Source organism: Numenius arquata, chromosome 6 (genome assembly GCF_964106895.1).
Source record: "Numenius arquata chromosome 6, bNumArq3.hap1.1, whole genome shotgun sequence".
Classification (NCBI taxonomy): domain Eukaryota; kingdom Metazoa; phylum Chordata; class Aves; order Charadriiformes; family Scolopacidae; genus Numenius; species Numenius arquata.
Genome location: NC_133581.1, coordinates 13,999,499 through 14,026,154, shown reverse-complemented (window position 1 = coordinate 14,026,154; position 26,656 = coordinate 13,999,499). Strand labels below are relative to the sequence as shown.

Here is a 26,656-nt window from a genome sequence, read left to right as displayed (position 1 = left end):
TCAGGGCTTTCAGAGCACCTTTACCCACTCAAACAGGCAAGTAATTACTAGTTTAAATGAGGGAGGCCAACATCCCAGCCCTCAACTAGGTCTCTGTGCACATGGAGCTAGCACCAGCCCCACTCACTTTTTAACCGGTGGGCTGCACAGGCTGATGGCACGGACCGATGCCACCAGGCCAATTTTGACAGCCTGCTCACAACCACGGAGAAGCTCACAGCTTCTCAAACAGCATCATCTTTCCACAAGTTACTGCTGAAAACAGAAGCTGCATGTATAAAGCAGAATTAAAAGAAAATGTGCTCCTTCACCTATAAGGACCCCCTGAGAGATTAAATGATTAGAGGACTGCTGAGGTGTATGGGCTATATGAAATGTACCGCACGCAGAGGAAGGCGAACTCTGCCATGAGAGGAGGGTGTTGCACAACGAGGGCACAGATGAGGTGGGATGCCTTCCATGACACTTAGGTGCCAGAATAGGAACCAACCTGAGAGGAATCTAGATCAGGAAACATAGGCTCAGGAATCATATAATTGGTTGGAGGAGGCTCATTTAACTGCACCTGATTTAACGTTTGGTTCAAGTCCTCTGCTTTCCAGGCCCCTTCTTTTGCTCGCTGAAGTTTGTAAAATGGCATCCCTAGGTTCCCCAAGAGAAGGAAAGGAAAACATTTAAGAACAAAATAAACCTAATTGGTCAAAGATTCAAAGCCAATTATATTTAAAAAAATAAAAGGATCTAACAGCAAAGCTAGCTATAAAAAGATTTTGTTTAGCAGTCATCAACATTTTAAAGCTTCTGATAATAGAGGACTTATCATCCCCTTAAGCAATTGCTTTTTACTGGGTTTCCATGGGAGTAACCAACAAGGACCACACAAGCAACTCTGTCAACACACATCACACATCCTAAGCCAAACTCTTTCTAGCAGCTTTGTCTTAGCAAAGCTCACAGAAGCGAGCTACTTGGATTTGTCACACTCCTCAGTTCTGAGAAATATTTATAAATTCTGAAGGCAAAACAACCACTCTAGTTAACTGCAGAAAGGGTGGAACGCAGGCTGCCAGTTCAGAGATCAGGTTGCAAGAGCCGCTTCACGGTCAAAGAGGTTGCCGCTGGCTAGCTGAGCCCTGCTGACAGCGTGTCCTCTCCCATTCATTAACACAACTCACCTCAGGATTTCGACAAGTGCAAAATGCCAGCTCTCAGGATTGGAAACCACAGCAACACCCCAGCTCAGATGACAGAGCTGCTACACTACAACCAGTTTTACTCAGGCACCAAAACCCTAAGCCTCATACAGCCTATTGCAACTGCTGTTTGTTTTCAGAGAGACTTACTTGGAGCTTTTCCAGCAGACAATGTGCCACTTTCTTCCTCTTGAAGATTCCAGGTAACTCTTTTCACTGGTGCTTTTGATTTCAACACAGGACCCTGAGGTACCACCTCCAGTTCAGGCTTACTGAAATTACCAGTTTTCTCATTTGACACAAGGCACTCATCTTTAACCTCCTTCACACAATCTGTTATTTTGCTTTTGGAGGAGCTTTGAATTGGTGCAGCCTCAGCCGGGGTGTGCATGATAACTTCCTTCTTTGGGGGCGGTTCCATCAGAGATGGACATAATGCGGTATTTTCTATTTTAACTGTAATCTCAAGGTTTGTATTGCTACAGCTACCAAGCACTGCTGGATCACTACTTCTCACTAATTCTGTTTCAGCAAAAGAATCCACATTGCCAACTGGAACACAAATGTTTGCGATCTCTGGCACAGGGAATGCCGTTTCACTGGTCACTTCCTCACAGGTAGGCTCTACCTTTATAGTTTCTTGAATCTCTCTCAGTTGAACCGGGGTGTCAGCCTGTACTTCCTCAAGTTTGACATTTGGTTGGATGGTTATGGAAAGCTCTTCTAGTACTAGCTCCTCCTTTGGCTCTTTGAAGGAATGGGGTTGCTCCACACACCTGGACACATTTTCAACTGGAAGCTTTTGATCCTTTTCTGGTGGAGGAGGAAGCGAGGTCTCTTTTGATCTGTGTTTTCTTTCTTTGGAACGTGATCTCGATCTTGGTCTTTTTTCCTTGGATTTGCTGCTTTTGTGCTCCCGAGATCGAGATGCAGACCGAGACCGAGACCTCCACTTTCTCCTCTCCCGAGACCTGGATCTCGATCTCTTTCTGTCCCTTGACCTCAAGCTACTATCTTTATCATACCTCTCATAGCTTTTGTCTCTCCTGTGTTTCCGCCTTTTAGTCCTCTCAGTGCTATTTGACCAGGAACGTTCCCTCCGTCTTGATCTTGATCGAGACCGTCTTTTCTTTTTCCTGTTTTCATAAAACTCAGAAGTACTTCCAGGACTACCTGAATGTGACCTAGATTTCCTTCTCTCCCTGGACCAAGAAGTTTTTGCCTTTTTATCCTTCGTTTTATCCTTCATTTTCTTTTTTTTAGATCGTTCATGACTGCTAGAACGCTCAGTAGAAGACCTCCTGCTCCTGGGTTTCAATGCATGTGTTTTGCTATGCTCTTCTCCACCTGACCATGAGGTAGATCTGGAGCTTCGGTCCCTTGAGTGTGCTCTACCCCTAGACCCTGACCGGGATCTCTTACGCTCTTTAACAAGTGCCTTTTTCCTTTTCATTTTCTTCTTGCTTCGGGAGCTGGAGTTTGAACAGGATCTGGAACGCGATCGCCGCTCTGTTTGTTCTACCTTTTGGACTTTCTGCTGCCCATCATTCTTTGAGGGACTACCTGGTTCAACTTTCATGTTAATATTAGGTCTAATCAATTCTTCAGCATTAAAGAACACATTAGGGCCCTCTCTGCTTTCCTCCTTTAAATGCTCTGCATTAGAAATTTGTTTAACAGCAGATGAAGTGCAAGGACTGCTTAGAAAGTCTTTGTCACCCATATTGTCTCGTTCCTCTGTATCAGAGATCTGTTCTACAATCCTGCTTTCTACCGTTATGTCATCATGAGACTCTGTGTTACTGGATGGTACGTCAGAGTCAGCCCCAGATCCAAATATATTTTCTACCAGGTAAGGGGTGAAACGACGGACAGTCTGAAACGTTTGAACTTTTGGATTTTCAATGGAAATAGTCCTGGTAATATTAGTTAGCGGGATCCCTGAGCCAAGCCTTTCGGGACTGCTGCTTGCTGAACTCGAGTCTGATCCTGTTGGCTCAAAGGGATCATATATTTCACTTTTAACCTGCTTTTTCTTAACTGAGAAGAGAGGTGAAGGACTCTCTTTCTGTTGCGCTTTGTCATCCACAGGGCGAAAGGTGTTACAAAATCCTGGGTTGGACAGTCTGCTGGGATGCCCTGCGTTTCCAGGAATATTGATTTTAAAACTCTCAAAAGAGCTTTGGCCCTTGCTTCTCGAAGCGCCCAGTAAGGATGAGCTGCTATACACGCCTGTATTGGTAGAAAAAGACATCCCACTTGTATGTGTTTGTTGCTGAGATTCCTTGGCATTTGACTTCTGACTTTCCACCTTGCTACCCCGTCCCGATTGACTAGTGCTCTCTTTGCCAGTCAGCTGGGTTATACAGGAGCTGGGGATGTCGCAGCTTTGGCTTCCTGCGGGTTTCGGCTCCACCTGCTTGCTGCTGGTTTCCTTTTTAATCTTTGGTATCCTGGGAAGCTCAAAGATGTCAATTCTCTTGAGAGGTGGTTTTAATGGTTGCCTCACAGTTACAGCTTTTGAGCCAGAATTCAAGTTACAGCTCAGAGGCTTTGAAGATGAGTCACTGGGTGCAAAGTTTTTAGAGTTTCCATTAAATCTGGGCATTTCATCTAACTTGGAGCCATGCCTGCTCAAAGTAGCTATATTCTGAGTGTGAACAGACCTGGGTGTCATTGAAAATTCTGATTTTACAGTTGCCTTTTCTGATATAATCTGTGCAGGGTTTGCTGCAGGCTCAATCCTGCTCAGTGAGGGTGAAGGGGATGAAAACAAGCTTGAGGAGGAGGGTCTGGTGCGAGTACTTGGCCCAGAGGAAAACGAAGGTCCAGCAATGGAGCTGCTTGCTGTGGTCCCTGAGTGCACTGTACTCGGTTGGGTGTTATGTCCTGAACCATCATCCACTCTCAAGTCATTCGCTGATTTTCTATGAAGTGGAGCTACGGCACACAAGCAAACAATTAAGCTTTTCAGTATGAATCTGGACATTTTCCCCCAACATTAAAAGAAGTACCAAGCTAATTATGTTAAGTTCCACTTTGGTTTGCAGACATACCACACGGTAATAAGGCAGTCCAATAGTTCTTTTGGTCAGATGCTCAAGGTTTAATGCCATACAACTGCATCTTTGAGGTAAACACTACTGTTTAGGAAATAAATTATTCTATTCTGTAGATATCACCAGATTTGTGTTTATTATCCTGTAGTTGCCGATTGATAAAACTTACTGTAACAGAGGATGTTATAGGTACTATTTTAAGAATTAAGGTCCAAGTTTTGATTTGAAGAGATTCTTTCCAAATAATACCATGCCAAAGGAAGACACAGCTGAAGATGCTAACACATGTTCTAGAGCTCTACTTTTGAAAAGAAACTTCTTGCCAAGGTCCTCATCACTGCTCTTCAAATCAAAGTACAGTTCACAGGCACAGCAGCAGCGCACGACAAATGCCGGAAGAATCGGGTACTAAGATGTCTCTGCTCTATCCAGTCCTCCATTTTTTATAACAAAGCATGAAACTACAGCGCAGTACTTCTAAAAAAAGGAAACTACCTATTAAAACCAAAATCCTCCAGTAATGCCTCAGCTCTGCAATTAAAACAGAGACAAGTAACACTGTTACAGAGCATACTTAAGAATCTTAGATGGATTACTGCTGGCAACTACCAAATCTATCCTATGTATTCAAATGCTCAATAAGAATATCCCTATGCAGCCTGTAGGACCAGGGCAGACATGGATGAAACACAGAGGTGAATTGCACTATGAAGTGCCAAACCCTTACCTGCCTTCTTCGCTGTCAGTGAACCATCCCTGTTGATGACCACATCCGAACTACTCATCATGAGAAAGCTCTGTCCAGACAGGATACTTCCCAACAGATCAGGCACAGGAGCATCTTCTGCTTCTTGATCAGGACTCAAGGCAGGTACACTGCTTCTGCATTTTCAGAGGGGTTATATTTCCTTTACTCTTACAGCACTTGTTCTATACACACACATTACATTAAAAAGAAACCAAAATCAAGGGCATAAACAGAGGTCAGCCAGGGAAGTTCACTTGTAGTTTTGGCTTCCCTAGAGTCATTCAGCTCCCATCTCCCTCTGACAAACAGAAGGTGAAGCTTTACTGACTTCCTACAGGAACACCACAGGACAGGAAAGTATGTAATCATACCAGAGACCCTTGGTAAACAAATGCTTTTTATCTTATTTAAGAGTGGTGCTCACTGTGTTGTGTATTGAGATTGACTTTCCAGTGCATTTAAGATGCATTTTTGAAGCACAAACTACTGCTCGGGACTTCAGAGGTATTTCCATCCCAGCCGCCTCTTTTCTCCCCACCAAATCTTGATCACAAATGTATTCCTCAGGCCTACGCTGCTATCTAAAAAAATTGATGCAGCTTGAAGCAGTGTTTAGCACCAGTCAGAATACACATAGGTGTCTACTGGTAGGGTAGCTAAGCACATGGCACAGGAAGAATTACGCTGAAAAACAGCAATGCTCCCACATATGGGACAACACAAACACTCCCCTTTATGCATTACTCAATCTTATTAAAATGGGTTAACTAAGTTCTCGATTCTTGAAATATGGACTGAAAAGGTTTGGGTGTTTTTGGTATTGGGGTGTGGCTTTTTTGTTTTTCTTTCTTTGCTTTTGTGCTGGTGGAATTTTGGGGTTTGCTTTGTTTGGGTTTAAAAAAAAAAAAAAAAGACAAACCTCAACTTCAAAAGGGACCAATATACCCAGCTCTTCAAGCGAGCTACATTTCATTTCTGTATGACAACAAAGCAAACTTTCCAGACATAATGTACACCGAAAACCTGTAATAACATACAACAGACACAAAATGGGAAGGCTAACAGAATTGGCCACTCAGGCCAGACCAGGAAACTCAATGTAGTCCAAGCAAATCAAGCCTTTAGAAATACTGAATTTAAGATAAACAGTTCTACTTTCTAAACAATGTGCTACTCAAATAATTTGGAGGACACGGAAAGCTTCCTGAAAGGCTTCCTTCATGATTGAGATGGGAAAGGTAGAGAAATATTCCAAGTTATCACAGAAATATACTACCTTGATCCTGAGAGATCAACCTTCGCCATGACAGATGCATTAGAGGGCATCCATGCAAACCTCTCACACCTTTAATCATTTAAGCTGAGCTCCCTCCGTTTCTCCTAGTCTTCAGCTCCCTAAGCCTTGCAGTTTTCTGTGACTTGGTTGGTACCTGCCTCAGGCATTTTCCCCCATCTGTTTTCTTCTCGTCAGGCTCCTGCTCCCTGTATCCTACCCCTCTGCACTCTACACCCCTGTTCTGCAAACCCAATTCGCACACACAGAGACAACTGTCAGACAGCAAAGCAACTGCTAAATTGCAGGATCAAACAAAGAGGTTTTGTTCAATTTTCCGAGCTCCAACAAATGGTAAAAGAATTGAGTGAGGAGAGTACATCCCCCATCTCCTCTTCTGGATGTGCAATTAGATTCCCCAGACCTCTCAAATAAACAAGCAGTTTTTTAAAGGTTAATGAGACTGGGATTTAAAACATACTAATGGGGTTACTACACAATCTCAAAATAAGACGACTCAGGTTAGGGTGGAAATAGCAATTTGAAATGTCAGTGCAATAGCTAAAGCTATTATGTAAGAGTAAGTGTATGTCCTTCAACATAAAAAAAAAAGAATTCTTGCATAAAATGCTGTGGTTATTTATCTACACATGTGCAGGCACACACGCACACACATGCTCTTTCAAAATACTCAGGGTAAGAAAAGAGTTAAACCAGGATGATCACTCAGTTTACTCTTTTGTTAGGGTCATTAGACAATTGAGAAAAATGGAATAAAATAAAAAACTTGATGGATTTTTACCTGGGAAGTCCCACAGAAATAGGTCTAGCTACAGGACGGTGAGACCTCAGTGCTGACTGGGAGAGAACTCTCCTTTTGGCACTCACTGGTGAGTCTGGATTTGCTGGAACCTCTTCATTACTGTGGGTAAAACACACACATGAACCCTGAAATTGAACGTTTTTCATGTCAAATAGATGAAGTAGATAATACTACTAGGACAGGTATAGTTAGAGAGCATTGTTTGTTTTATTATGACACATTAAAAAACAAGATTTGTACAATATACTTACTTCCTGTGGCTACATAAATAGAAAAGCATAACTCAGCCAGCAGAGATTCAAATGTAGGTTTCTATTTTAAAAATATTAAATGGGTAATTTACTTTTATGAAAGGATCAAAAAGACTTATTCAGTGGAAAATTAGATTCACCAACAATAATTTCACATGACCCCTCCCCAAAATCCAAATCTTAAGAGTGACACAAACTGCGGAATAGAAAGATTCCTCCTGAATTTAAAGTGTCTGGAAAAGTGAAGATGGGAAAAAGAGAAACATGGAAGATTTCACAGGTCCATTTAATTCTATTTGAAATCATTGTTCATTGTATACCAAATACACTATCTTCACTTAAAATAAACAAATAGAAAATGACTGATTATGATCCAACTTCTTCAGATTCTATCCTTTGAAAAAACCCATAGGTCTTATTAAAGGTTTCATAAGGCTTGTTATTTCAACAAACCTCTTCAAAAAAGCCTGACTCTTAAAGAGCTCAGCAAGTCAGCCCAGGAAAGAAAGAACAGGCCAACGTGTTATTATGAGCTGTGTATTCAAAGCTGTCTTCAGACACAAAGTCTACACTCTGCAAAGAGTCACGTGTACAAACAACCCGACACTTGCAAAATTATCAGGTCCCTCATCAGAATCCAGAGATATCTTACCTTTCATACGGATCCAACTCATATGGATCTCCAAACACGGACAGAGAAGCTGCACCAATATCTGCTCTCATTAGACCAAGTGAGGGCTCCATTGGCTTGTACATGGAAGGAAGCGAGGCCCCACGCACAGGTTTACTAAGACCAAGAGTTCTTGCAATACGCGAACGAGTAGTAAGCTCATTTTTCACCTGCGCAAAGAGATTGGGTTATTTGTATGTTAGGGCGGGTATGTATCCTGGGTATAAAGCCCCAGATTCTTCACTTAGGCTAAGTAAAGTCATTAGGTTACTACCATCAGTAGCAGAAGTGGTGTGAATTTATTGTTTTTATTTGTTTTAAAGCATTTATTAAATTTCTAACCGTGGCCCATAGGTCACTTCATACAGAGACTGCACGTATCAGATTTAAGTGACCACGTAAGTTTCTAAAAATCTTTAATGTCATTCAAAATTGTCAATTCCTTCATTAAAGGCTGGAGGGTCAGTTCTGGCTGTAGGATGTAAACTCTATTTAAGGTAGCTGAGGACAAAAGTCAAGCTGGGGCAGAATATTCATTATAGTTCACATGAAAACACTACCCACAACCGAAAGGGATTTTGAGACCCCTTGCAGTTGATTAACTGGGTTTGCAACACAGACACAAACATCCATAGCCTATTAAAAAGAATAGCTGACAGTAATTTTTACTGAGCTTGCATCAGTACCAAGTAAACACTACAGCTGAATGGCAAGGCGTAACACAAAGCCTGCAGGAGATGCTTTACAGTGTGATCCCTGCAGTTCAGGTAACAGGATTTGTCAGCAAACCCAGCAGGCCTGCCTGGAAGTTGCAATTCGTTTCCATGTACAGCATCTTTCTGGAGTACACTGGACACATCCTGTACATACTCCTCCTAAAAAAAGTTATCTGCTTACATTATAAGATAGTATTTTTTCCACTCAATTCCATGTTATAATGCTTTTACAGATGGCTGAAAAATGGCGGATACTGACACTGGCAGAAACTCACATGTGATCTTACTCTCATCTTTTTCCCTCTTCTCTTCTTTATCACACGCTTGCGTCTTTTCAGCTGCGTCCCTGAACTCTTCTTCCCAGCAGAAGATTTTGTCTGAGTTCTTTTTTTGCCTCCTACTTTCTTCCTCCTACCTGATGGGACAAAAGACAATCAAGTATCTAGCTAAAGTGCTGGCACTCGTTGTACCCTGTACTCCCCTTTTCACTCCCCCATGGTGCACAAAGCAGCTCAAAGAGACCTACAGTGTGCTGCAACTGTATAAAACAACAGAGCAGAAAAAGTGAAATCATTAGGATTTATTTAAAAGCAACCTTCAAGACACTTTTGGGCAGAGCCAGTATGGGGAAAGAAGAAAATGCATGTTGTATACTCCTGTAGCAGCACAGGTACAGCAGCACACAGCTGAGCTATAGTATTTTGTATGATTCAGGCTTATCTTGCCAACGTTGTTATTCTTGCAGATGGGAACCACAAAAGGTATCTGATGCCCTTACCTGTTTTTCTTTTCTGCCTAGTAGGAGCCCGCGGTGTAAGAGGACGCTGGTAGATGGCTGTGTTTAGACCTGCTACAACTGCCTCAATTGTTTCATCCAGAAGAGAGGACATGAGGTACCTTGGCACGTGCTGCATGGGGAATCAGAAGTTACACTATAAAGGTATCTAAAGTTCAGCAACAAGCTAGTTATAAAAGCATTTGATGAAAAATGGATTTGAGATTTGAATGAAAAGCACTTGTGTCACCAAGCTGCCAGTTAAACAATCATGTCACCTTTCTATCACCTATTGACTGTCATAGTAAGCAGAATATGACCTTGCTCTTCAGCCTCCCTCGGTATTACAAGTCATGGCTAACCTAACTCTGGCTCTTAGCAAATGAGAACAATCCCTGAGACTGACATTTCCTTAATGTAAAGGTTCACTTAAGAACTTTTCCAAATCCACCTAACTGACCTCTGCCTCATCACACAGCAAAGTGAGATGAGCTAAGACTGAAAAGCCAAGACAGTACAGGTCCCCTGTCTTAAACTCCTCATTCTTTAGGTAAGATTTACCTAATGCTGTGAAGCATGTGCAGAGGTAGCATTTCAAACACACACCTCGGGGAACTCACTGAAACAGCAGGTGTGAGTCCCCCTCCGGAGCATTACTTGATTGCAATAAGCAGGGGCTGCTCCTAACAAGGTTCAAATTCCTCTTCTTCTCTTTACTCAAGGGTCAGCCACATTGAAACAAACACATCTGAAGCGTATGGATTCTGAACCACCAGCCTCAGAAAGTGAATTCAAAGCCTTTTTGCTGGGCAAACATAAAACAGGTTTGCTCCTTCGTTCGGTTGGAAAGATGTTAAGAGCAAGTTTCTCTCAATAGCTATGTTGAGTTGGCCATGCCCACACCAACCATATTCCTAAAATGTCACAGAATCATCGAATGGTTTGGGTTGGAAGAAATACTTGAAGAAATACTTTTTTTTATCTACTCTTCCCTTCTCTCTCTTTTCTACATTTTCCTATCTTGGGGAAAAAAATGACTTAATACAATCAAAACCAAAATGGCATGTTATTGTCAGATGAAACCAAGTTTATTTTCATAGAATCATGGAGTAATTCAGGTTGGACAGGATCTTCTGGTGTCCCTCAGAAGGATCCGATCTTTCTGGACCCTTGATGACTGGTCAACACTGAATTCAAACCAGGTTGGTTAGGCCTTTCTTCAAGTGGGTGTTGAATGCCACCGAAGATTTCAAAAACTGTCCAAGCAGCCTATTCCCATAGTTGACCATCCTCAGGGGAAAAAAGAAGTCAGATCCTCTCCTCTTCCTTTTCAGAAGTTACAGAATTTCACATATTTTTACCAAATTCAAAAGCAGCATTAATGAAGAACCAATTAACATATCACTAGTCCCACGGAGGTTATTTACAGGCTCTGCTTCCACACTAAGTAACCATACACTCCTGTGCAGTTTAAGGCTGTTTATATTTATGCAAGTGACAGAGTGCTTTGGCTAAAGCCAGAGGGCAAAGCAGGCAGGAGATCCCCGAATTTTAAAGTTCTCAGTTTGCAGAACACTAATTGCTACCTAAAGGATCCTAATTATCCCAGCCAACAGAAACATCCAGAAACATCTCAGCTGCAGTCATCTTCAGTAAACAGTTCAATGAGTAAAGGATTTGAGGGACCTTGGGTATTTGGGATACTTTCTTGCATAGATTTTCTGGTACCTGTTAATGTGGTTGAACTCACACTGCCACATCACTGAGGACACTAGCACCTGGGTTTTTTCTCTTCAATAAGAGGCCGATTTTGACAAACACAGAAACCTTAAAAATACTAAATTTTTCTCTTAAATTTGGCTGAAGGTGGCCAACAGATTCTGCTGCTACAGGAAATAGGGTAGGAGGACAGACAAGCAAATACACAAATGTCAAATAAAGATGCCCTGTCTCAGCAAAAAAAGGCATACTAAGAAAAACCAGAAGTGGTGCACAAACTGTGCATTAACTGGGAATAAAAATACAATTTTGCTCACAGCCGAGGTGATAACATGCAGATTAAGAGAGGAAGCTACCTACAGATTTCAAAATAGAGAGTCTTGGTCATGTGCTCCACTCAATTTGCACGCGTTCTACATCTCAATTTAAAAGAACTCCACAACTACTAACCATTGCGCTACGGACAGTCAACACAGACAGCTGAGCTACTTAAGCGGGAATTTATTTCAACTCTTCCACAAGGTTCTGCCAGAGGTTCATTAGCAAATACTCCTAAATACCTGAATTTGTTGGGCTGTTGTTATCCGGTTTCTGTTCACTGTGGCCCTAACTCGTTCGCTCTGCCGAGTTCTGGCTATAGCTCGGGTTCGGACGTGAGGGCGTAGCCTACTAGTGGTAGGAACAACATCAGCCACGAGGGCAGCAACCTCTTCTTCGCTGACATGATCTGTATCTTGAAAGAAAAGATGTCCAGGTCACTGGTCTTTCTACAGGTGAAAGCATTTCAAGACTTTTGAACAACGCCCCCCCCACCAAACAACAATTCCCTTTCTTAAACCAACCACCTCCAAGGGCAGACATTACCCTCTCAGAAGAAAACGGCCACAGACACCATTGCTTCAGACTGTTACACTGAAAGACAATTTTTTAGGTAACAGAAATTGCTTCTACCTTGGCAAACTGAGTTCAGGTTAATAATAAATTCTTTCCAATGTAATACAATGCAGTTGCACTACAGTGCTGGGCTTGCCTCAGGAAGGTTAAAGAATGCTTGTAAGAAGCAGCTCCAGAGATTGTAACTGCAGATGAAAATCTTAATAAACAAGATTCTCTTATCAGTCAAGAGTTCAAGTCAACTCTGTAGGTTCAAGAGAGAATGCCTACCAAAAAAAATTATTTAAAACAGATAAAACCAGGGGTTAAACATCTCTTCAAAACAGCACAGGTTTCACATCATTTAAGAAGAAAAGTATTTACTTTGACTGGATACCACAAACCCCTTACCTGCAGCAGCACTGACACCCATGGGGGCACAGGCTGGACAGAACCATTCATCTACAGGGACTTCACTCAGAGGTGGATTAAGGCATTCCATGTGATATCTTGAGTAAAGAAAAAAAAAAAAGTAAAATGAAAATCAAACAATGTGCTCCTTACCAAGAGAGCCTTTTACCTCTACCCACATGCTACATGAGGTGGACATATTTTCTTAAGCTTGAAACCATGGTCTACGCATCTGCTTCTACCAACGTCTGGAGAAACAACACTACCCGATAGTTATATAAGGGTCTTCAATTCTAGATGGTATTTTGAACACTTCAGGCTCAAAAAGCTCAGAAAAAGTGAGCATTTTTTCCTCGCTGTGTGATGTATCGCTTGCCATTTGAACCCAAGCTGCAAGAAATGTGCAGAGCCAAAACTGATGGTGGCAAAGAGAAAGGAGAGAAGTATTGAGATGCTGGAGATGTCTCCTCAGCAATCAGGAAACAACATCAGTTTCCTGCAAACCAACATAGTATTAATGTTACTGGTACGAATAAACATTTTGTTCTGCGTGACTAGACACAGGTCAACTGCAATGCCTTGTGAAGTTAAATAAAAGCATTGCATACCGTGTACACCTGGCATCATTAAGATAACTGGTGATAAGGCTTTCTGCATAACTGCACAAGCTAGCTTGCAGAGCATTGGTGAGTCACTGGCTTCACACAGCTACCTGCAGGACTGCAGACTGACCACACTGACTTCCAAACACCATCCGACTGAGAAACGCGTTTGTCCTTATGAAATCTCAAAGGGAAAGAAGAGAGCATGATGCTCCCTTAGGTAGTTCTCTACTCAACAGGCTGAGCAGCTAGACTGAACCGTCTCACCAACCCAGGAAAAGCCTTTCAACACTACCGAACTTGGGTTCTGTAGTTTTTTCAATTCCATTTTCAGCAATTAAAACACAGCCAACGCGACGTGTTAGTAGCACAGATTTTTTGAAGCAACTCGTGTTCAAGCTGCACTGCCAAAAAGAATTAAAACAGATTTCCCAAGTAAATGAGATGCTCCCCGTGAAAACCCAAGTGCTTAGACCAAGTTCCCTGGGCAAGGATCACAGGGAGACCACAGCCTTGAAGTAAGAGCTTCAGCTTCAAACTAGCAACATTTCTATGACCAACTTTATTCTTTTTCTAGAAGGGGAAACTCTACTGTTATTCCTGATGTAGTACAGTGTTTAACTCTGAAATAAGTAAAGGAAAAAGAGTGAAGCTCTCCGTTTCATGTTCTCATGCCAAAATTCGCTGGGTGATAACATCTCAGTGCTCGGCCATAGAACAAGGAAAGGGAAGGAACATCCATCTGATGCTCTAATCCCACCTTATAGTAACACAAAAAAAAAAAAAAAAAAAAAAAAAAAAAATCACAGAGACTACAGCTGTTAATCTACCTTCCATCTATCACTTCAACTTCAGACTGTGTTTTTCAAACCTGTTCCCAACCATGTTGTGATAAACTCAATTTGCAGCTAAACTGCCAAAACCACCAATATTATGTTTATACTAAAATACATTAATTGTCAATACAAAATGGAGTATCATGTCCTGCTTGCATGAAAGAGTACACCTCGGCAGGTGAGATTTTACACTCTTTCAGAGACTTAAGAAGATGGAAGTTGAAACAAAACAAAACAACACAACTATTGAGAGACCACAAAGGAAAATCTGAAGCAATACCCTGAGTTCAGGTAAGTCTTATGAAAGTTCAGAAAGAAATGAAAGACAAGACTTCAGGTAAGACCTATGAAACACTGGTCTTGGTCAAGTATTTTGAATTCAGTGTTCTGATGACATGCTTAACAATATTTAGTGTTCCTGATTTTGTCTCTTCTCCAAAAGATGAATCAGTGTATATGGACACTACAGAACACAAAGACAAAACTAGACTTACCAGATGTCTAGTTAGATTGCTAGAAGAATAAAAGATTATTTTACATATTCCTTGCAAGCAAGTATCTCTCTTCGCTCAATCCATAACTTTTGATATCAAACTGACAATGCTGCAAGACTGATTAAACAGTGTAAGAGCTTTAAATTCTAGCAGAAGACCGTAGGCCCAAAGTTGTGTAGTATCTTGATGCCTCTACTTAAACACTTATTTTATTAATCAAGGTGGGGAAAAAAAATTTGGCAGAGAAAGAAGTAAGCAAGAATAAGGGAATCTTTTAATAGCTGTGGCTATAAAGAAAAGACCTCAAGATTTCACAAATCTGTGAATCTTCAGCACTTCTCCCACACAGCACTAATGTCCAGCCAGTTGGGTCTAGTCATGCACCCTATCAAGGAGACATAAATAAATGTTTTTTGCCCTCCATGCACCCATATGTTGCATGGATAAGCACAAACATCTTCATCACTTGAAGATATGGTCATCTGTTTTGTCGGTCTGCAGCACTGATGTGTGCAGGACTCCACACATGCGCTGCTCCACAACCAGAAAAGGATCCATCACATCCTGGGGATGTCTGCGCTATGAATGCATGGACACAAGTCTGGCCACATGATGAGCCTGAAGAGAGCAGCAAAGGGCAGCCTACAAACCAGACAGTGCCTGTGGACCAAGCACTGGCCAGCCCCGCAGTGCCATCGGCAATCATGCAGGTGCTACAGTGCTACCTTTCTTACCCTGCATCGCAGCCATCACACAGCAGCAGGCGATCCTCACGGTCACTTCTGCCACACACCTCACAGAAGGTTGGATCATCCTCTCCATCATTACCCTGAGTTTTCGTGTTCTCAACAGGAATCTAAATAAAAGAGGGAATCACATTTTATGCAGAATGTGGCACTTTTTAAAATCCATTGTCACATTAACAGTACCTGCAACAAAACCTAAAAGTGGATGAACCAAAATGGCTGTTACATACCAGTACCTTCAATTAGTTCATTCAACACATCTAGGACATGATCAAATGCTTGAAAACATCTAAAGAACTTGTCTACTGTCAGACACCAACAACTACAGAAAACTGCATTTTAAGAACAGGCAAAACCAAAATTCCCAAATAAGATCAAAAGTAGTCAAAGAAAAATAACCAAACCCCAAAACAAGACAGAGGAGGGCAAGCTTAGCTTCTCTCCCAACATATCATTTAAATGTTAATTCACACTTCTGTTAAAATGCAAACACTTAATAATAAACCATCAGTTTATGAAAACAGCACCAAACTCCTAAATGTCTCCTGAAGAAGTACTACGTTTCTGATAATTAATATCAGAGAGCAGTGACAGCTCTTCAATACTCTTTTGTGAGAGACTACCAGCACACTCAACCGCTGCCTCTCACAGCTCTCTACTATTGCCTTGGGTCTTTTTTCCCTTACAAACCCAACTGCTACACAGCACAGCTGGCAGCAAGACACAAGGAAGAGATCACGTATAACCTAGATTATTCCTATTCAGAGTATAACAGCACCTGCAGTATGCAGGGCATTCTCCCCATGAGGACAGGCTTATCAATACAGAAGAGCTTAGAGTCAAATGTCCATTATGCAAGAGAGACAGTTATGAAAACCACCCTTTTTTGCCATCAGAAATGATGCCACACTTCAATCCACACACAATACTGCAGAAAATGTGGTTAAGGAGGAAGAAAACTAGTAACAGTTCCTTAAAAGGCAATCTCAAAATAGGAAAGAAATAATTCATCCAGATACCAAATATCAGACAAACATGCTAGGAGTGTAAACCTTTGAATAGCTATTTTGTGGCAACTGGCCCGTTTGCTACAGTAGAAAGCCTACCTTTTTTAAGATTTTACCACCAAAATGTGCCCGAATGCTGATGTACTTAAAGAGGATTCGATCCACTGGACAGGAGTTTGCATTCTAGAAAGAAAAAAAAAAATTCTCCATACAGTTAATAAGCACATCTCTTCATTCAATTTTTAACAAGGAAATCTTCAATTATTAATGTAATAAGCATTAAAACAATGTAGTAATCATTTTAACAGCTATTGGTCTTGACATTTTAAGTACTTAAATCTGACTGATGTGGTTTACAACCAACCTATTGTATCAGAGAAAACATGCATTTTTAGAAAAGCATTTATTATACCAAAGTTATTTAATTATTAGTCAACTGCCAAAGCAGCAAAGTTCTTGCAAACGTTCTCTTGAAATAGTGCTCATGTTTTAGGGTATTGGCTTTCCTTTGGACGAATGAGCAACTGGAAGTGGTTTAAAAATATATTCAGTAAGAATGATTTTTATTTTATTTAAAATTTAATTACCACTGGTACTGCTGCAGGCACAGTAAATTTTCTTGGAATTCTCACCCTGGATTATGATTATGGGAACTACACAGGTGGCAAGGAACTTGGACTGAAAACTGAATTCAGAGCAAACTGACGATTTAGTCAGAATTCTTTTATATCTTTTGTACATTTAAATGTTCACTGTCGCAACAGACTCGCATCGAATGGTCACAACACAGAATTCAACAAGAGGTAAAGATATATATATACACAGAGAAATATATAAACACACACAGAGAAAACCAGTATCACTGGTATCTTGACTTGAAAAAAAGACTTTTAGATGCCTAGAAACACACTTACTTATGACATTACAGCTTTCAGAGAACAGAACAGATTAGGACGGGTACAAGAAAAACAGATCCACACTTCACAAACACGAATCCTGCCAAATAGAGCAGTAACCCAAGTCTGTGTAAAAAAAAGCTTAAGAAAGCAAATATAAATATTACAGTGTTTTGTTCTCATTATAGCAGAACAGCATGATCAGCGGGACAGAGAGCAGAGCACAGCAGAAGGCCACAGGACATCAGGGACAAAACAGCTCACCTTAGACCACTCCACAATGCAGTCCAAGCAGAAGTAATGGGAACAGTTCTCAGGAGTCCCAACAGCCTGATCCCTAAATGTGTTGAGGCAAATGGGGCAGTTTTCGCCATCCTCATCAGAGGAAATGCTCGCTCTGTTTATGTGTGGCTCTAATTTCAAAGAATCAGTCATTCCCCCCACAGCAGCCTCAGTTTCTTCCTCCTCTTCCTCTTCTTCATCGTCGTCTTCACAATCTTAAAAAAGTGAGAGATAAGAAACACCTCTTGTATGCTGCAGGGCTTCAGCAGCAAGGGCAGAGGGGGTGGGCTGGACCAGTTCACAGAAAATTCCAAGTAAGCTTATTTTATGGGTCTGCAAGAGTGAAGCACAGCCTCCCCAGTTTGAGGCAATAATTTTTGCTGTTTTTTTTCCTAAATCCCTTCACTAAAAAGCAATGGATTACTCTGGTGAAAAATAAAGCAAAAATAAAGCCTGATAACATGACTAGTCTTACAAGAGATTAAAAAGGACAGACAGCAGAAAACCAAGTTTATCAAAACCACAAGATAATATGATACATCAGGCTATCACTGAACACTGAAGTTAAGAAAATAAAGTTGTAATAAAGTTATAAGGTGTCCAGCTTTTTTTTTTAATAGACACTCCAGAGGACAAGAAGCAGTAATACGCTCACCTGCAGAAGAACAGATCAAAGATTTCACCAGTAAATCATGATTTTGAGAGTCAAGGGACCTGGGTGCCTACCTGAAGACTGCTTAGAGAAGTTTGGCTTTGAGTAAAAATAATTTTAAACACTCAGCATACATTGTTGAAAGGGGTTTTTAATTTTAGTACAAAATAGACACGTGTGTTAGTCTTTTCCTAAAACCTGTGAATTAAGTTGACATCTTCAAGAGGCAGTGAAAAGCTACCTAAAAACACTCTCACGTTTTTTTGAGAGGAGGGTAAGGGGGAAGCTGCTGTTGTTTTGTTGACTTTCTTTAATAAGAGGGTCCTTGTCTTTTTTCTTTTCTACTGAATTCTCCTGTCTGGACATTGCAGAGAATACCCTAAATGAAGGATTAATAAAGTTTTTTGGCACCTGGCATCAACTTTTTAGTCTGTGTTCAAATCAGTCTAACTAGTAACTTGGAAAACTGTGCTCTTGCCTTCCCAACAAGCTTTAAGATGTGATAAAAACATGTATTTTTGTCTATCCAAATAATAATTTGAGTGCAGCAGTTTCTGAAGTACATGCATCTACAGAGTATATTTTCAGTAAAATTAACAAATCCACACTCCTTTTTCAAGAAAAATTAGTAAAGTCTTCTTCCCTCCTCCCTAGGCTTAATGGCAATAGTAATTTATTTCCAAAACTCAAAAATCATTCACTTTAGAGTCCCATGCCAAAGTAAACAAACAAGCTGAGTGAAAAAATAGCATGAGCCATCGCTGCAATTTTGACTTTTTTTCTACTCATGCTGGGGCAGAGTTCACTCCTACTGACTATAACTACACCGCTTTGGCTAGTAGATAGTCTTCAAACATATAAATACTTTAAAACTTAGAAATTGGGGAAAATTACTTTTTTGTTTATTACTGTAGGATTTGGGCATTGGCCTGACACAGCAGCATCTGTGGATTTACATTTAATTTCTGGAGGAAATACCTTTATCCCACTCTTCCTCCAATTATTGAAAAAATGCTTGTTGATGCACATTAACAGACTTACCTTCTAATTCTTCATCTTCACTTTCTTCCTTGTCTTCCTCGCCTCCTTCTTCCTCAGTGACATCCTCTTCCTCCTCACTTCCGGTATCATCTTCTGAATCACAGCTGTTTCCACCATTGCTTTCTTAAAAAGAAAAGAGAAGAAGACAGTAAATACCTATTTTAGGCAGACAAGCAGAACAGTGAAGGCCACACCAGAAACCCTGCTCAGGATGTTACAGGTGAAGTGAAACCCCAGATTTCCTCAGTGGTATCAAAGCTGCCTGTTCTGAAAAACTCCAGGGAAGCATGCCAGCAGTTTGAGATACAGAATTTAGGAAGCAAACAAACAAACAAAAAATTATCAGGGAAAAAAAAGAAACAAATGGTCACAAATATATCTTTATTTTTCTTTGGAGGTTAAACCAATCGGTTCTCCAACTTAGAACTAGAAATGTGCACATGCAGAGAAACCGCATTTACCTGTTTCACTGAGGAGCGTGAGACTCTGTCGTTTGCCCTTGCCTAGTGCAGCACTCTTGTTTATCAGTTCATCCTGGCTGTCATCATCCATGGCAGGACATTGGGAATATGCTCCCTGCAAGAAAGCAGACTTCAGTGAGGCAGAGCACCACCGATGCAAGCAGAGCAGGTGTCAGCCCAGCAAAAGGCATCCAACACATCTAAGGAGATGGGAACAGTAGAAGGGACATTGCTCTACAGCAAAGGCTCCTCAAACCACTGACTAGTTTTTCCAGTTTCAACTCAGAGGTGGCTGCAGGTAAGCAGTTATCCTTAGGCGAAGTCTCACATCCCTACTGAGCTAGATGAAACCAGCTGCTTCTGAAACCCAGTTTAGCTGAAAGATTCAGATTTATCTTGGGCTCCCGGATGACAGAAAAAGGTATAACCAGAACTCCCCACTGAAAATAGGAACAGAAAACCCACAAAACCCAAAACCAGCCTGTGGACTAGCAATAAAATGCAAAACAGAATGGGCCCAGTGGCCCTTTGAACAAGGCCTAACAGGATGACAAGGTGTGTTTCAAGACAAAATACTTTATCTTGCTCAATTGAAAAGAAACAAGAAGAAAGATTACTTGTTTTAGATAATTTTAAAAAAGGCCTTCTCACAGCTCTGTCACAAAATAGAGAAGTCTCAGACCTCATAACCATTATTCCACAGAAAGAAGGAGACTTGATTTGGTGCATATTAATGCAATCACATTAATTACTGTGCATCAGCACAGACTGGCAATAAAACTGACAGACACTGAGAGATGTCTCACGACCCAAATTCATAGTGACAATCAAGTCAGAGCTTTTAATATATAACGCTACAAAGCGTTAAGACAGACAGATCTCTGCAAGCTTCTATAAGCAAGTCATGGAAAAATATAATTAATTGACACTTATAAAGCTCGATGTCATATCTCAATATGAAAAAAAATATGGATTCTTCTACAAGTGTGGCAAAGAAGTTTCAATCAGGTGCTCTTCTCCCACTCTCCCTGCTCCGCATTACATATCTTGCATATTAAGAGAATTTTTGGAACAAAACATTATGTTTTATTCAAGTGCTCTTGATGCGTATCTTTACTTGCACACTCCCTTTTTGAGCCACGTAGCACAGCTCTGCACTTAACAGACTTAAAAATGTAGGCTTCACTAAATCAGACTAAACTGCAAATGCAGTCTCCAATGCTCCGGGAAAAAAAAAAAAAGATAAAAACAAGGATTGAGCTTCAACAACACCAAGTTTTTGGTAAGGATTTCTCCTAACTTCAGTAAGAATCTTGCATAAATAGAGTTTTAAACTTTTAGCTAAATTCATGGCTGTTAACGGGTGTGTGTTTTAAAACAATTTATGTTGGCTGAAAATACGCAGACTCATCAAAAGCCAGTCACTTCACGATGTAACTGAAAAAAAATAGGAAGAAACACTAGGAATTTTTCAAGTTTCAGCAGGGCGTATGTATGAATTATTCAAACTGAAACTCAATTATATAATATCCTCCCAAAAGCTAAGTTAGCTACAGCAACGCAAAATTCGTGGTGACGTTAGAGCCAGGATACATAAGGGCAGAGACTGGCAGCAGCAGTCCCGCAGCAGGGCAGCGACAGGCGTATTTGTTATGTACGTACCAGGAATTTACATAGCGTACTTAAGATTTTATGCAGAACCTCTGCCTGTATCACTTCTCCATTGGCAGGTTGTGGGAGTAGAGTGTGTTCCTGGCTGATCCATCACTGCCGTATCCAGCCAGCTACAGCACTCCCAAGCCACTGAGGATGACAGAGGCCAACCAAAGCCACCACAATGGGTAAAACCGTGGATAAACCTCCACTTCGCTATCACAATGACCTCCGTTCCCCTGCTCCCTAGTTCTCCTTAAAGCGAAGCAGTAAGAGCAGTGAGGAAAGGATCTTTTTATTTTCAGAAGCGATTCCCACAGACCACAGTTCTGACCAACATATACTTAACTGCCCTTCCAAACAGCAAGCATTTATTCGCTGCCGCGGAATAAAACAACCACCCATGTTATTTTCACCCTGCTACCCCACGGAAAGATATCCTTTAAGCACAGAGGCAAACAAATCAGCACTTGTGACTTGACAATCTGAACTGACATATTTATGCTGCAAATGCAAGCTTGTACTTTGCTCGGAGGCAAAACTCAAAGTTAAAGAAAATGTGGTATTGCAGCAAACAATCAAGTCCTCAAATCTTGTCAGTAAAAAAAAAAAAAAAAAGTCTGTTTTGTGGATAGTTGGGAATAGACAAGGAGAAACCAAGCGAGATAAAGTGAATTTGATTTTAAGCACATCACAAATCTTACTTTATGAACAACCTTTCCCAAACGGGGTAGCTGCTCTTAAGAAAAAAAGGACGAAACCAGAGTTGACTATACACCTAATGAGAGCTTGGTCTCCTTTTTTTTTAATTTTTTATTTTTTTGTTTTACAAACAATAAGCAGCATTTCTCAGGTTCCCCCCCCGCCCCCCTCCCTTACGGGAGACATTTCAAACAAATTACCATTGTGAAACACAAACACATTTACAATACATTTCAGAGAGCTCACCCACCTGTACAAAAGCCCAGCTTTCGTTCCAGCACTTAGCACATCAGAATTTTTCTAACCCCCACAAGCTGGAACCAGCAGATAAAAATGCTTCCAATCTATTTTGTATTATTATTATGTAAACCAAGAAGTTTGGTTAAGAAGGAGATTGTAATAATTCTTCTAAGGCAAACCTTAACTATGCACTTCTGTAACATAAAAGCCCAGACTGCTAAAAAGCAACTTGTTATCCCCAAAGGCCATTCAACTGAGGCAACTACAGCTGTGTTCAGTTTTGGGGGTGCCAAGGACCTGCCCTCACTGCTGTACCCAACCCCTCGGTGCTTGCTCACTTGGAAAGTCCCATGGTGTGCAGTACTCTGCATAAAGCCCTTCAGCAGCGGAGCCTCTCACATCTGCCGATCCTCACTTCTGCATCCCACTTTGAAGACTCTGTTCAGAGCAATTTAGGATGCGTTCCCAGCAGGCAGCTTGCAAATGCAAGGTAACCTGGCCAGAGATCCTTTGTCTTTGGAGTCAATACCACTAACGCAAGGCATCACCCTGTGCAGGTGCATCATTCACACATCTGCAGCCTGTGCACAGCACATCCAGTATTTGAATTACAGGTTGCACACCAGGTCTGCTAAAGGCAGACACCGTACCCCTCCTTAACATCCCCCTGTTTACAAATTCTCATTTAGAAGAACTTCACAATATTTTAATAAAACACGAAACCGCAAAAACAATGAATGCATGCCAGGTGTTCGATCACACTACATGGACCAGCGTTTTTCCCCAGCCCAAGGTTCCCTTCACAAAGGCACAACCTCACTAGGGCTGAGCAGGGCTTGCACGGAGCACTCTGTGCCTACCGCAGCACAGGCTCAGCTGCAAAATAAATCCTAAGCCTGGGCTTTGCTATTAAGACAGATTACATTTTTACACTGAGCTGCCTTAAGTCATTTTAATTGTACAATCAAATAGCAATTACAAATACTTTCTTTAAGCTGTATTAGCAATAGAGCTTTCTGTTGGCTTTAAGAACAGAGAAGATTGTTTCCTCCAGAACAAGTGTTTATCAAACAAACACTTCAGTAAACCTTCAGTTTTTGAACTAAGATCCTTATGTATTACCACAAATTAGTATTTTAATGTACTGTGAATATGTTCCAGCTAGAAGGCAAGTGCAGGTTTCTAACCATCAGAGGAGTCACGATCTGCCAAACACACTCAAGCTCCATCTCATTCTGACACGAAGCTGATGGAGCCGCCCATGACAGTGAGCGACACTTCCAGTCATATGTGCCTTCCCTTCTAGCACCAACTGATTTCCTCCATCACCAACTTCTTACAGTAGTTTCTGCTTTTTAGAAACAGAAAGAGCTAGTAGACAAGGCATTTATTTTAATCTGCTTGGGTAACATTTGGGATTATACACAGGTAAAGAAAACAAGTCAGCTGGATTTTCTCACAGGGTGGTTTTGAATGCTGATCTAATTTCATGGGCAATTATTGAGCTGCCGTGCTCCAAAGAGCACTTATAACTAAATTTAAAGTCTACTAAATATTCAAACACATGAGCTTTCAGTTCTCCTTGGCACATCTGCTTGATTTGTTGTGGGTTTGTTTTGTTTGGTTTGGGTTGTTTTTTCTTCCAAATCAACCAAACAGTTCAGTTCCCCTCTGGAAAACTAACATCACACATCAGAAAGCATTTGGCTTTGTTTCAAATTTCATATGCTACATTGGAAGAAAAGAAAGTAAGTTTTGTAAAAACTGTGGCTCTACCCAGCTGAAAAACATCTGGGTATGGTGTGACTAGTATCTGTCACCACCACATTCCAAAGGTGGAAGTAAGAGGAACTACGCAGGGAAACTTAGATTAGCAAGAGAATCCTACAGGCTAGAGCCACACAGTGCCAACCTAGCATGCACACGAAGCTTTAAAAAAAGCCCTCTAAATCTAAATTTAGATCCAACTTTCCCCTGTTTAAGTTACAAAAAGATTAACTCTTAAATACCACTATGAGAACTGCCCATGTAACAGTTTAAATAACAGAAGCGCCTAAGACCTAACAGATAAGGCACAGAAAATAAATCCTGGGGCAGGTAAGAAAACACTTACCTTTCCTGCATCCTAGTCCTGCCCTAAATTTAGCTACCCTAAATTCCGGGACCAAAGCTTCCCCAGGAGCTAACACTGCACTCTTCAGGGAGTTTGCAATGAAAACAAAGCAATGCACAGGCTTTGCAAAGGCACTTTTGAAATGTGGCATCTTACCCAGAGGAACAGCTGGGCGTTTGGTACCTCTGTATTCAAAGCAGCAGCCAAGCTCTATGCAATTCCCAGACTGCAATTCCCTGAAGCCACTGGCTCTGTTTCCAGCTGTGAATCAAAGACTCACCAATGCTGCACATCCTCCTCTTTATTAAGAGGTTTCTTTTCTTAGGAAGAGTCACCTGTATTGGCAAGTTCCCTTTCAGCCTCAGTCTTTCACACCATTCCCATCTCTAACTAGAGCTTTCCATGCTATTTATGGGGTGTGGCTGGAAAAAAAACCCCAAACACACACAAAAAAACCCTCCTCTGTTTTCACCATTATTTTTTTTTTGGTGTATAGCCACTACAAAAGGTACCAAGACCTACTGAGCTTCAAGAAAAGAAATAACGCAGCGAACACCTCTGCAGCACATCAGCAATGCATCCACGCAACAACCAGCAGGAAAACCAGAAACTAAAACTACAAAAAGCACACCCACCCCACTGTTACTGAACACGGGGAGCCCAATGAGGAACACCAGTTCCACAGCTTAAAAACCTCAGTAAGCACGGGTCCCTCAAGGCAAGGTTTTTAAGCCTAAACATGGTTTTGCAATAAGCTAACGGGCATTACAAAAAATGCTTGCACAAAAAACTCATTTCTACTTGTTACCCGAGATGCCTGGTGACTTTACTGTAGAAGACTGAAATAGCTTATAACTTCTTCAAATTAATTCATGCGTGCACCACAAACAACGTGTCGGGGGGACAGGGGCGGGACAGACACGCCACGCCAGAAACATCTGGCTTTATTTAGTACTTCTTTGCAGCAGGAAAGGCAGCCGCCTGCTCCAGCGCTCCGCGTCGCTCCCCAGTACAGGGGCCGTCGCCGCGCAGGTCCTCCCCACGCAGAGACGCCGTCGCCGCCTGCTCGGCCACTTTCCACCCCGCGGGACGGCTTCCACGAGAAACCCGGCTCCGGGCAGCCCGGGGAACACCCCCGGGAGAAGGCCGGGCCGGGGAGAGCCCCCGCAGCGGCGCCGCTCAGCCGCATCTTCCCACAGCCGCCAGGCAGCTGCGGCCAGCGCTTACTCAGAGAATCAAAAAATAAATATATACGTTTGTAGGAACAAAATTAAATAAATATAAACAATCCCAGGCGCAGCGGGGCAGTTTCCCTCCGGAGCTGGCAGCCCGCCGCGGCGGAGGACGGCCGCTCCGCGCAGCTCCGGCCCGCGGCCCAGCGCCGCCGTTCGTCCGCCCACCCACCCCCGACCCGAGTCGCCCAAGCATCCCCGACAGCCGCCCCCGTCCCCGAACACTCACGCGAGGAGAAGGCCCCGGTGTTCACATAACCGGGCCGGGCCGGCGTAACGGGCTGCACGGCCGGAAGCCCCGTCGCCCCGGAAGTGTTGTGGGAACACTTCCGGGTCACGGCGGCGGCGGCAGTGCCGGCGCCAGCAAGCGCGGCCGCAGGACTGAACCACTACGTGGGGCAGGGGGAGCGAGAAGGAGCGGGGCGACGGGGCGAACCATTCGGAGGAGGGGGGAGAACGGCCGCGGGGCCGAACCATTGGAGGAGGGGTACGCCGGACTGTACCACGGCGGAGCCGCGGGGGGCGGAGCCGCACCGCCCCTAGGGGCGGGAGCTAGGCCCCGGGGCGTCGGCGGCTCCCGGCCGCCCCAGAGCAGCAGGGCGGGCAGGGGGACATCCCCAGGGGCTGCCTGTCCCCGCGGCCCGTGTCCCCAGGCTTGGGGGGCCGGCGGCGCAAAGGCCGCCCAGCCGTGCGGGTGTCGAGGCTGCGAGGGGTCTGGCGGGGCCGGGCCCTGCCGTGTCTGCGAGGTTGGGTCAGACCCGCGCAGAGCTCGGCCTCGCCAGCCCCCCGGCGACACGGGGCCGGGGCTGGGCTGCCGTCGCCCCCACAGCAGCCGGAGGAAGGGAGGGAGGGAGGGAGGGTGTCGGCGGCGGGGGCTTTCGGCGCTGTGGGCGGCGGGGCGGGCCGGGCCCGGGGCACGCTGCTGGCCGGGAGGTGGGGCGGGCGGCCTGCGAGGGCAGGGGTCAGTATCGGATGCCTCTCCAAGGCGACGCAGATCGCGGCGGGGTTGTTTTGTTTTTTTCCCCCTCTAACTACGCGTGGCTGATCCCAGCCCAAATGTTCCCGTTCCTGCGGGTGATGGCAGGCACGTACAGCAGGAAGGGCTGCTTCCCCCGCTCGCACTGTTCCATCGGCTGCGGTTTCTGCCCAAGCCCGGGCGCTCCGCCGGGAGGGGAGCGCGGCCCCGTC

At 42.9% G+C, this 26,656-nt stretch overlaps 1 protein-coding gene across 1 annotated transcript in view; it reads right to left on the bottom strand.

Moving 5' to 3' along the window:
* PHRF1 (PHD and ring finger domains 1) overlaps positions 1-25,776 on the bottom strand; it is a 29,539-nt gene extending 3,763 nt beyond the window's left edge. Inside the window, exons 1-15 of the mRNA XM_074150051.1 lie at positions 25,698-25,776; positions 19,529-19,643; positions 19,068-19,190; positions 17,357-17,589; positions 16,296-16,379; positions 15,178-15,299; positions 12,512-12,609; positions 11,788-11,960; positions 9,512-9,641; positions 9,009-9,148; positions 8,000-8,187; positions 7,076-7,195; positions 4,980-5,134; positions 1,344-4,133; positions 491-642 (exon numbers count right to left, since the gene is read on the bottom strand). Coding sequence (XP_074006152.1) covers positions 491-642; positions 1,344-4,133; positions 4,980-5,134; positions 7,076-7,195; positions 8,000-8,187; positions 9,009-9,148; positions 9,512-9,641; positions 11,788-11,960; positions 12,512-12,609; positions 15,178-15,299; positions 16,296-16,379; positions 17,357-17,589; positions 19,068-19,190; positions 19,529-19,619 — 4,599 coding nt within the window. The 5' untranslated portion in view covers positions 19,620-19,643; positions 25,698-25,776. The remainder of the gene's footprint in view (positions 1-490; positions 643-1,343; positions 4,134-4,979; positions 5,135-7,075; positions 7,196-7,999; positions 8,188-9,008; positions 9,149-9,511; positions 9,642-11,787; positions 11,961-12,511; positions 12,610-15,177; positions 15,300-16,295; positions 16,380-17,356; positions 17,590-19,067; positions 19,191-19,528; positions 19,644-25,697) is intronic.
* Positions 25,777-26,656: the final 880 nt, after the last annotated feature.